Source organism: Colias eurytheme, chromosome 3, assembly GCF_061535395.1.
Source record: "Colias eurytheme isolate Ceu_HAF_F1 chromosome 3, ilColEury1 Martin Lab GWU primary, whole genome shotgun sequence".
NCBI lineage: Eukaryota > Metazoa > Arthropoda > Insecta > Lepidoptera > Pieridae > Colias > Colias eurytheme.
Window position 1 is genome coordinate 7,939,580 of NC_142982.1, and position 12,796 is coordinate 7,952,375.

Here is a 12,796-nt window from a genome sequence, read left to right on the forward strand (position 1 = left end):
GTATAAGCTACTGACTTGAACGTATAATTGAATTATTATTTATTTATCTGCACTAATATTATAAAGAGGAAAACTTTGTTTGTTTGTTTGATTGTAATAAATAGGCTCATAAACTATTGGACCGATTTTGATGAAATTTGGCACAGACAATCTTTAGACCCTGAGAAAAAACATAGGCTACTTTTTATTGCGAAATATGTACCACGGGCGAAGCCGGGGCGGACCGCTAGTTCAGAGATTAATATTTTTTCTATTCAAGGTTTCCATGTCTGGGCCGTGAAGAAAGGGAAAAATGGGTAAAATTTGTCCAAAACAACCGCAGTGAAGAAACCTGGTTACCATCCGATAGAACTTGCGTCTGTTCATTGCATTTTCGCGATGAGGATAAATATACCACAAAAGCGGGAAGGCGTATTCTAAAGAAGTCTGCTGTTCCTTGTATTGATGTTAGTGATAATAATAAAATTTTACGGATTTGTATAACAAATAAAATATTATTTTAGCCATCACTAACATTATTATTATTATATTTATTTTAGCCGAAGGTGTGCTACAATAGTACTGGAACAATACAAGCAATTTCTGAGCCGGGAACATGTTCTGAGGATGATGAACTAAATATGTATAAATAAACACAATTTTTACACGGCTTTTATTTTTTTTCAAAAAAAGGCTCAATTTGTAAGGAATGAAACTTCCCATAGCCCTGATTGAACCTCCTCATCCTATATTATATGCCAGATATTGTTAGCCCCACGTAGTAAAGTCAGTTTATATCTAAAATAAAGTAAGTACAAAGAAAATTTCAAGTCAACGTGCATGTAAGGAGTGGCACCCAATAAAATAGACAGAAAGAAACAAAGTGTCGCCTCTATAGCGGTGAGTCAGTGACATCGCATAATCTATGACTGTCTAGCCGTCATTCGCGCGCCCCGCGCCGCCATCTTGGCGCACAGATTTTGTTCGTGGTGTCTGCTCCATTATTAATATTATCTCAATGCTCGCACATGATATTATTATTCGGCTAAATTGCAAACATGTATCTAGGGATGTAACGATACATGATTTTGCCGATACGATACCGATACCGATATTTGTAGTAATGTATCGGCGATACCGATACCGATACCGATATCGATGGCTTGGTAGAAAAATAAATAGTGAATTATGCATAAAAAGTTACCAACATTTAACAGAGACAACTGTTAATCGTATTCTTTTAAATAAAAATGCCAAATCAAAAAACAACAAAACCATTTATTTTAGTATTATTATTTTACGAAGTCAGTTAAACTTTAAGTAATACACATACAATCAGTACCTAATAAAAGTTTACTATTCTGCCGTCCTTTAACTAGAAAGCCGTTAAGCCCACGAAGTGAGTTTCGAGTAAATGGCAAAAAACACGGAAATCATTATTTCTTAAAAATTATGACACTTACAATAATTATTGTGAGATACATCGATCGACATTTAATTATATATAAATATTAGTTTTTACCCAGAAACTGTTACAATTTATTTTTAAATTCACTTTTTCTCGTTTAGTTCAGCATAATAATCTGAAAATTTTAACTATTTACTGGACAAGACGGCCGTTCACATACCATAGCGACTTTTTAGCTAAGTAATTTAGTATTTTTATTTTCATTTTGTGATTTTTTTTTATTTAGTAATAAAATGCTTACCTAAAACGTCGTTAAGCTACTATAACTACTTTTAAGCTATGACTTTCGTTTTAATTTAAATTTCAAAAACTTTATAATCAGCGTTTAAGGGTTTTTGGATGCTTTTGTACTATGATTCTATATAGTTGTACTAAATTTTAATCTTACTAATGTTAAAAATTTGCTGCTGTCTGAGGCTTTGCTCTCGGGAATTACATCCTCTAGGTCAACCATCAACCAATGGAAAGGAAAAGGATCAAAAGCTTTTAGGTTTAAGTATTAAGGATTTAAACACTATCTAAATTAATGGTTTTAGCGTCTTATTGTGAGTAACAAGTATTTTAAACTCTTTTACTAAATGACTCTTTTAAGTTTTCGATAAAATTAACCTTTATTTCTCGTCATGTTCACGTTTATTTCATTACAGTGGCTCATTAAGGGGTTAAGATTGAGATAAATCTTCTCGCTTTTCTTTTTTGGAACCGTATATTCATCTAGAATTGCAATTTTAACGTTCTTTTATAAATATTCTTCTGCGAAGTTAGTCTGCGAAGGGGTTAAGATTGAGATAAATCTTCTCGCTTTTCTTTTTTGGAACCGTATATTCATTTAGAATTGCAATTTTAACGTTATTTTATAAATATTCTTCTGGGAGTCACGGATATGTGAGTACATATAGAACCACAAACATATAAACATAAATCGTTTCCTGAAAAAAAAAAATTAAGACTTGTGCACAAGGTTTTTGAAAAAATAAAACCCTGGTTTCAATAGGGCTTCAAGCTCTTACATGTGGGATGCTCTTAATAAATAATGTAGAACCGCTTATCAAATGATTAGAAGACTCTTTCATCCACATTCAGAAAATATAATATACCAGAATATGTGGAAAATAGCAGGAGGTAGAAAACTTTTTATTTGCTACTATGTAAAAAATACAAATCTTAATAATCTAATACATATAAAGATAAGAAAAAATAGCAATAGTTGCAAAATGGACTCCCCGTCAGCGGGTCAAAGGTAGTGTACTCCTAACAATTTTTGTATCACCATCTCTAGTACATTGCTTGACAGTCGATTACTAATTCCACCCAAGGGGTAAATTACATAATTAATAAATAGTTTTAAAAATTAAATAGTACAGACTGTCTTTCTTCTCTTTCTCGGTTACAGAGACAAATCAGAGTCTAAACAGAGAAGAACGATTGAAAGTTCGCACTGTCGTAACCATTACCTACCAAATTTTCGTAACTTTGACTTGTTATATTTTCCGTAATTTAGCTGCTAGATTGTTTAAAACTTAGTAAACCTGATCAGAAACAATACGTCTTGTAAAAGAAAATCAAAAACAATCGGTACTCTGCTTGGGAGCGACATTATTTCATCATCACTCTCATCCCCAAAACTGATGCATCACCAGAATCGGATACCTGCCTTTTAGCTTAAAAATGAGGGTTAGCTGCTTTGTAGCTAAGCAAAAAAGTGTTATTAGAATTTTTCCTAAATAAAATTACTTAACTAAAAAAGCGTTAAGGGCGAGTAACTGCAAATAAGGTAAGGATTTCCATTGGAATCGTTATATGAAAGCATATCATAAAGCAGTTATAGTCCTTTTGCGTCCCTATAGTCAAGTATAATCTGATAACGTACTTTTAGTCAAGTAAAAAGCTAAAAAATAATTATTAAATCTGGCGGTTAAGGTACTTTTAAGGAAATTTAGCGAAGTAGTGTTGGTTAGATGCTTTCAAGTTATGGAATCGCTGAAAATTGTGTTACTTAACGGCTTACAATATTTTCATATATTTATAACTATTAATGCTAGAGAAATGATTCTTAGACAGAAAGATAGAAAATTCTGAACTCTATCACCCTACATTTAAAACTGAAAATTGACCATTTGAGGGTTAACGGCTTTTTAGTTAAAGGACGGCAGTATTGGTAGAGTTTTTTCAGAAAACAAAGTGCGCACGCGCGGGCGGCCTCCCGCATCGTTCATTGGGCGCGGATTTTTGAATTATTTGATATCAAAAAAATTGGATGTTTGTAAAGTAGGTTTACGATCGAGATGTTTACGTGATAACATAATGCAGTGGCAGCGCTCGAGATGAAACGGGAGATCGGTCCGTCTCTCTCTCGTTATACCTGCGATCGCGCTCGTGAGGTTTTGGTGTGACACAAGTTTATGAACATGTCACCCGAATAAAACGATTTTAAAAACGTTATCACGTTAAAAATTAAAAAAATTCAAAATTATTTATTTCTTTCCTTTACATAAACAAATTTGTGATTGAAACACTCCTAGTAAGCAAATAAAATGCTTGTGCCAGGAGGTTCCGCTCTTCCTTAACACTATTACAGAAACAGAAATAAAACAATATGAATAAATACAATGCAAAAACATAAAAGAAAAGAAATAATTTAATAAAAAAATATCGGTATCGGTTGATTTATTATCGGCGATACCGATATATCGGCTTGCCGATATATCGGCCGATATATCGGTATCTGTATCGGTATCGTTACATCCCTACATGTATCCATCTCGCGTCTATTGCTATCTTACTCTATCAGCGACTACAGAGTACAACAAGCGCAAGATCCCGCGCGCCATAGATAAAAATATAAAATTAGTTCTAGTGTTGCACTACTATAAAATTAGAAATAAGCAAAACTGAAATTAGGTTGGTTGCACATGTATGAATGCAATTGTTATTTATTATATATTCTAAAGAAAATATATTGAATGCATTACAGTTAAGGAATACACACATATATTTTATACTAGCTTCCGCCCGCGACTCCGTCCGCGCGGATGTCGGTCTTCGCGTGGATGGTTTATTTCTCCATTTTGAGTAACTCTGACAATAACATCTTATAAATATCTATTGGACTCAAATACGACTAGGCCTATAATAATACCCAACGTGTGTTCGCTGTTCTACAGAACAACGTCTATGGATAAAACTGAAAAATTTAGATTATTTTTTTTCTTCGTATTTTTTCAGGATAAAAAGTATCCTATTTTACGCCCAGGATAATAAGGTATAATTATACCAAGTTTCGTCGAAATCGAACCGTTAGTTTTCACGTGATGTCTTCACATACAGACAGACAGACAGACAGACAAACATTTTTTTAATCACATATTTGGGTTTGGTATCGATCCAGTAACACCCCCTGCTATTTATTTTTTCAATATTTTCAATGTACAGAATTGACCCTTCTACAGATTTATTATATGTACCTATAGATATTGAATTAAAAATGGCTGTATAATTTAAGAGTACTTAGGTATTCACTATGTTCTCTCATATATCATTATATGTGTGAGCACATATTATATGGTACTTGACAAGTTCGAATATGAATTGCTCAGAGCCATGTCGTCGCCGATAAAAAGACCGTAATATCGGCAGTATTGGAGAATGGCTGCCGTTTATGTGTCTAGACCAAAAACAAAGAAAGCACATTATTGCACGTATTTAAATGCTACGTAGATTGTTTTTAAATTGCTGTTAATATTATCTACTTGAACATAAGTCTCGTTACACACACATCGTCGGAAGTATCAATGTTGGTTCTTTGTTGATACTTCCGACGGAATATGTTGGAAAAGTAAGTATACCTACATTATGACTTTAATTTCTTTGACGATAAGAACAACAATAATAAAATGGTAAAAGTCGCAAAATTTATATTCCTATTGAAATTTACATTCATCACAGTTTTATATCTACCTATTAATATTTTTTTTTTTAGATTAAAAAGATAACTTTCCATAAAACACCATAAAAATATACTTTATGATAATATAAATAGATATATATTTATTATTGCAATTATGTACCTACTTAAAAAAACATTCAAAGAAACGTTCAAACAAATCGTTGAAAGCTATACATACCTTAGTGAATAGATCGCAGGATATAGTGTGAAAAACTTTCCCGTAAATACAGATATCTTTTCCGACATCAAGATCTTTCCAGTGCCAATATTCGCCGAGGTCGTTTTTAGGAATCTTCCCTCGTTTAACCATTCTCCCCTGCCACAAGCCAGAATTCTGAAATAAATACATGAAATTAACATCGTATCGTAGTTAGAACGAGTTGCATGAATAATTTACGCAGAACCCGTTTCATTTTCAATGTCCCACTGCAATATGCGGAAAAAATAATCAAAGGAAAGGGAAAAACGGGTATTATGGACCAGACGAGACGGGAAGGCGCTCAGTTGAGTACGAAACAAAGCCAAGCTCAGCCGGAGCATGTAGCATTCAAACGTAGACAAATGCATGCTCATTTGCCAGCTTTGCGTTATACCAGCATCGGTTTCAATTCAACTTCGTAAAGTTTATCCCCTGTGTAAATGTCACCCTTGCATCTTAACCATAGAGCGCAGCGTGCGTTTCTTTTAATTGCATTTTCATTCAATTTGCAATGAAAATAAATAGAAAAAATAATATAGTGTCACATAAAATTTAAATTATTGAAATTTCTGTATAATATCTGTTTGTTATTTCATATTGATGGGATTTATAAAAATAGATAAAACTGGTCTTATTTTTGTATCTATAAATAACATTTATAAATTGTTTTCTTATCTTTACCTGCACAAAATATGCACTTGCAAATTACCTTATTTGCATTGAAAAATGTCTAATATTGTATTTATCACGCCTATACCTACTTTCATTTCAAATTATAATTTGTAAAATAGTACAATGAACACAAATAATTATAATCAAAGGAATTGGAATGAGGATAATTGTTTGCTGCATAGAAAAAACTAAAGAAGAATGTAAGTCTCCATTTGTGATTTTAAACACTAACTAGCATTATCTGTTCTTTCGCCTCTCAAACTATCGTAGGGCTCCACTTTCAGAAACTACTTATGGTAATACAATTACGACTCTATAAACAGCTTTTAAACTGAAAAATAATTACATACTTGCTACTATAAATGACGTCATTATACGCTTGATATTGTACAATAAAAGCCGTAGTCTTCTGAATGAGCGCAATTATTAAAAGAATCCAACATTGAAAGCATTGTGCGTTTCATTGTTATCTATGTCATGAATAGCGGTCTTCTTTTATAACTATTCTAAAAGCTAAACATAATAACAAAGACCTTTGGCAACTCTCGTTTGCTCAAATATTTACTGCATTGAGTCAAACAGAAAGCAATTCGCAAGCCCATCATTTTGATAGGAAACAACGTGGGTTTTATTTATGTGTTTACTCAAACGTTTGATGTAGTAACTTATCTGTAACGCAAATAGATTTATTGAAACATTTAGTCAACTCAATTTACTGATCTTATTTATAATATTGAAAAGGAAACCTCTTTATATTTTGATTTATACAACAACATGACTGTGAGTCAAAGACTTCATAGCTTTGTGTTGCTTTTACGATCTAAAATCGTTGCTATTAAAGTGCTCGAGTTAAGCGAAAAGGGTAATTAGAAACTTCAAACAACTCGGCGCCTTATTTTCTGAACAACATTTTCAACCTAGTATGAACACGGATTTTCTAAAGAACTTTTGTCTATTAAAGATAAGTTCTTCGTAAATTGCATTGAAAATTAAACACAGACGGAACAAATGTCAAGAATATTTTTATCGAACCTTATAAATGTTGAAATATTATACAGTAGTGCTTTATATCGTGATATGAATTGTAAATAAAAATTTAAATATTTCCCATAAAAAATCCTCCACATCGCTTTTGAACGAAAGCTCTCGTCTCGTTCATTACTTAAAACACTCGAAACAAAAACCAAACACATCAGGGCATCATTCATATTTTTTCGCATCAATCTAAAACCCTCCAATGTTTTTATCCCTCGTTTTTCCCAGGTGATTGATTAATATCAGACGCAATGCCTCAAAGTTTCGTGACAAATGTACTTTATCGCTTACTCATTATAGAATGCTAAAAGTAATTGTTGTGGATGTCAAACAGGGTAGGCAGTAGGTACGTGGCTATGCACGTGGGGGTTATTTTAGCATTGACATTTTAGCGAGTTATTAATAACTTGAATACAGTGCTTCACGTACCATTTCTGTGGAACGGCGTAATAATAGAGTCGAAGCAAATTAATGGCGCAAAACAATTTAAAGGCCACGTGTTATGGTGCGCTGATTATGACAAGTTATTTGAGTTTCACAATGGTTGTAAATGAAACTAATTCAAGCATCTGTTACACCCAAACTTAGGTATATATTAGTACCTTTAGGCTTTAGTTACAGTTACAGATCAAATATAAATTAAGTATGTAAAGTTTTCAGCATGTCACCTCTGACCTCGCGTACCTATTTAGTATTTAGTATTTACTATAATTTATTATTACTTACTATACATGCAATTTACCATTATTTAAACACATCTATACCGCTTTGAATATTATATTTACCTTAACTCTGGGTTCCATAACAGTAAGGGTATCATCTTCAAGGAAATAAACGATATTGACAACGCGCACTCTGTAATGTTCGTCTGGATTCTCGAACACTGGTTGTTTGAAGAATGCCGTGAAGTTTAAGCACCGTTTGTCGTAATGCACCCAATGAGGGATCACCGCTGGTAGGGCTGGTTGCTTGACGCGACCGTACGTCAGGGATGGGTCATAGCTGAAAACATAGTATCAATATTAAAATGTTTGGGACAAAATCGTTTACGTAAAATGAAGCAGTTGTCTATGCTCCTCTTTTTCATGGTATCTATAATCTAGTTAACGTTAGTAAAGAGGAAAATCTCGAATAATCCTGGAAATTTAACTGCAATTCCAAAGATATTCGCAAATTTGAACGCAAGCAATCAATCTGTTAGCGCTATCAAATTCACATCTCGATTTCCTCTCTTTAGAGAATGACTTTGCAAAAAATATAACACGGGGCTTATTTCAGAGTGTTTCAGGTGTTTACTACATAGGAAATTTTCATTCAGAGCAGGTACAGTGTGGGCCAGTAAATTTCATCTGTCTTGTTGAAAGATCTTCGTGTTGAAAGACAAACGGTTAACGATAGTATATATTGTTTCTATAAGATTTCAATACATTCTGTATTCAGTTTATACATGCGTTTTCTCATAGAGAAAATAACAATGAATACGTTTCATTTAGCATTAGTTACTTAGTACCTTATTATATTAGAATTTAGCTAATAGTATATCTATGTGTATATTCAAAACGAGGTTAATTGTAAAACATATAGCCGTGACTATCACGCAACAAAGGCGGTAAATTATGAGGCTTTAATTAGCCCCTGCCTGTTCTAATTTGTACGCGCCAACATATATATCGCGGTCTTGCTTTTTTATTCCAAGCTTTATTGCAGTTGGCTTCTGATACATAGCTTTATACGTTGTTTAATCAATATTCTCACTAGTTACTAGAAAATTCGACCCGGAAACGTTAACAGGCAAAATTTATTGCCCGATATTTATTGTACGACAAATTATTATAATACTCATTATTAATTAATACCATTGTAACTTTTGATATATGAGCACGCTATAATAATATAATTGATGTATATTATTTGGAGTTTTTCTAGCCTTAACGCAATGAAAACCTTAATATTTCATTTTATTCATAAAGCGGAAGCGGAACATTGAATCGTTCATTTTATCTCAATACCAATTTGAAATTATAGTATCTACTAAGAGCACATGACCGAAATTTTGTGAAAATTATCTTATAATATATGAATGAATATTTAATATACGGATATTAAATATTCATGAACAATTTTGCCTATGCCATCCTACATGGGTGATGATAAACAGCTTGCCTCTGATATTGATAAAATAACTTTTCAAGTTTTGAATTAAGTAATTTTTTTTTTATAAATAACGAGCAAGACGGTATTATTTTATTCGGTAATGTCTCAAAGTGTACGAGATTGAAATACGCACGCGGGATAGATTCGCATGCGGAAAATTGTTGTTGCTGTTATCCAGGATCTCTCGTGTGCCGCGTGCTTTTTCTACGATTTTACACGTACTGCGCAATCCGCGTTACGAAATCCGCACACTATTAAAGACACCCAAAACAGAGATATCAAGACATACTTGACGGAATCTTCGGGCAAGGCGAAGGCGTTGCTATCCACATCCGTATCCGTACCACCGGGACCTCTCAGCGTAGTATCCGGAAACCGATGGCCTTGATAATAGCGAAGCGAACTTCGTATATGATGTTGGGTCTTTGTTGGGTCGGAAAACATTAATCCGGGCAATTTCGGTAAACCCCACGCCATGATCTAAAGTTAAAGGACAATAAATATTTTTCATAATTAACTAGTTTTAACTGGTATTCAGGGATTCAGGAAGGGTTCGATGATAGGGACAATTATTCTATAATATAAAAATGAATCGCGAAATGTGTTGGTAAGCGCATAACTCGAGAACGGGTGGACCGATTTCGATAATTCTTTTTTTATTATATTCCTTAAAGTACCAGGAAGGTTCTTATGTAGATTGTAGAGAAAACATAAATATGTACCACGGGCGAAGCCGGGGAGGACCGCTAGTGATGATATATAAATATCCATTTAGGCTCCTGTAATTTCTATAGTGATTACTTTCAATCTAATTATATTTCAATAAAGTTACATTTCACTAACAATTTGGACAAACAGTTGCACAGTATTGTATTGTATCAATCAACAAAGCGTCTTCAAATATATAAGAGCAATTTTATGACAATTTTATGTTTACGTCTGCAATATAATATATTGATGGCTGAACAGAATTCAACTTGATGCTCTATATTAAAATGATATGTCCAATGTCCATGCCATTGGAAACGAACATTTCTAAGCTTATATTTTAAGTCAGTATAATATATAAAAGTCGCTTACCTTAGCGATAAATAACAATAATAGAAAAAAGAAGATATCGTTATAATAAAATATAAATGTGACACAGTCGTTGTCTAGAAAACAGCTGTTAAACATAAACAAATTGTTGCTACGATACGTTATTAATTTTTAGCATAACGTTGTCATGCCAATGCCAATGCCATAATCACGCCTAGTTATTGTAATTTTTTAACACAGAACAGTAAGAACATTGCATATAACATAAGACACCCTTAATTTTTAATAACAGTAAATATTTAATTTAATTTACTACGTGAGCATGGTTACGTTTTTCATGACCTTTCAAATAAAGCTCAATTCTCCATTTAACAAGGTAGAGAGAAATGCCAATGTGACTCCCTGTAATTAGAGAGTAGGTACGGTTCGATGAAGGCATATATACTTCAACTAACAAGGATTTTAATAGAACTATTCTTTCGTTTCCATAAAGTTTAGATTGGATTTCTATTTTCTATTCGAATTTTTGTTCGTTGCAGTTGTAGAAATGTGTGTATGTCTAGCTAGTTAAAAATATCAAACACTTCGATATGCCAAGGTTATAATTCTAGTTCTTAATTAGGTAAACATTACGTCTATACAGCCTATAATATATTTTAACAATAGGTAGGCTCTGCGGCCTGCGCACACAGATTCCACACACGTAATATATAACAGAATCCTGAAAGAGATTGTTGTTGATATATTTGTGCGGCATGTGTTGCCATTAGACCAAATGTCAACTCATTTGCCTTCCCGTCGCGTAAACTACCCTGAAAAGAGTTGTTGGTAGAACGTTATAAAAATGATCACAGGGCGGGATCCATGATAGTGGCGTGACTTATGTTGATTAATGTACTGGGCCTGCCGATACAGATAACCACAGACTTCCGAGTTCTAAAGCACTCTTTTAACATTTAATTGATTAATTACATTATCAATCTTGCTCTCGGAACACTGAAGTAGATTAATGGTGTAGTTTAATAATTGAGTTTCAGGTCACGGCATAAATGCAGTGCCGTTAGGTGATTTAAGTTTGCAATTTCATACCTGTATACAATTTTGCGATTCGATTCACAACTTTATAAGAGTACGAGAATAATATCAATAGAGAATTAACTAAAAAGAACATTCTGAATTCTTGTTAGCAAAGATTACGATTCGTACTTGTATCGAAGATATTCGGAGCTTTGTCGTATATACGTGTCAACCGAAGGGATGTACCTAAGTGTGTAAGGATAAGAAAAACATAATAAAATATATTATCCTCCTAGCCTATCCGCTCTGCAGATGGAATCATGTAATCTTTATATATAAAAATGAATCGCAAAATGTGTTGGTAAGCGCATAACTCGAGAACGGCTGAACCGATTTCGATAATTCTTTTTTTATTATATTCCTTGAAGTACGAGGATGGTTTTTATGTAGAGAAAACGTAAATATGTACCACGGGCGAAGCCGGGGCGGACCGCTAGTTTGTAATAAAATGTTACCAATAAGGAAGATATAGGAATTACTGGACATTGGACGATATCAATTGAAGGTTGAGAAGGATTTGTGGAAGGATTATATATTATCGATAGTCTTTTACTTTTAAGCGCTTACAAAATTATTTAATATGAGCATCTTCAAAGTAATATAAAAATATATTTTAGAATTTTCATAACAGACACACAATAACCTATTATTGCGAGTCTATCCTAATTAATTAATGAATGAAAGTGCATAAAAGAAATCGGGAAATCCAAATAAAAATAAAATCAGCTGTGTCATGCCTTATTTCATAATTTTTGACCTTCCTTTTTATGCCTGTTTAGTAAATGCGCTTTCCCAGTATAACAATACAGTATGATTTATTAGATCTGGCACCGGCTTTCGACATAAATTAATTTCAAGCCGTATTACTTGACCTAATTTTATTTGACCGAAAAAACATGTAAATATGTACCTTTTAGTATATTTTCATTACAAAATGTAATCCCATCGAATTCTTTTAGTGTTGTTGCTTATGTTTACTACGAAAAAAATATTTAAGTTTATCAAACAGATATTGCAATAGATACTGAAATAGCATACCTTATAGCAGTAATAGCGTAATAGCTAGTGTCCAGAATGTGCGAAGCATCTGTCACTCTATATAAGATAACATCGCTTAAGGAAAAGGTTGAAAGCAATTTAATCCTCATGTTCATGTATTTTGTAAGGCTGATTGATGTTATTTTTTACGAAAGCCAAAATAAAATGTCCCTTAAGATGCTTAAAGGAA

General features: G+C 33.1%; 2 protein-coding genes across 3 annotated transcripts in view; one reads left to right on the forward strand and one right to left on the reverse strand.

The window, feature by feature from the left end:
• LOC149909757 (EF-hand domain-containing protein 1-like) overlaps positions 1-9,930 on the reverse strand; it is a 58,781-nt gene extending 48,851 nt beyond the window's left edge. Inside the window, exons 1-3 of the mRNA XM_090119867.1 lie at positions 9,743-9,930; positions 8,085-8,301; positions 5,572-5,727 (exon numbers count right to left, since the gene is read on the reverse strand). Of these exons, the coding sequence (XP_089975993.1) occupies positions 5,572-5,727; positions 8,085-8,301; positions 9,743-9,930 (561 nt within the window). The remainder of the gene's footprint in view (positions 1-5,571; positions 5,728-8,084; positions 8,302-9,742) is intronic.
• Positions 1-12,796, forward strand: part of LOC149909764 (uncharacterized) — a 97,335-nt gene that overhangs the window by 719 nt on the left and 83,820 nt on the right. The window lies entirely within an intron of this gene.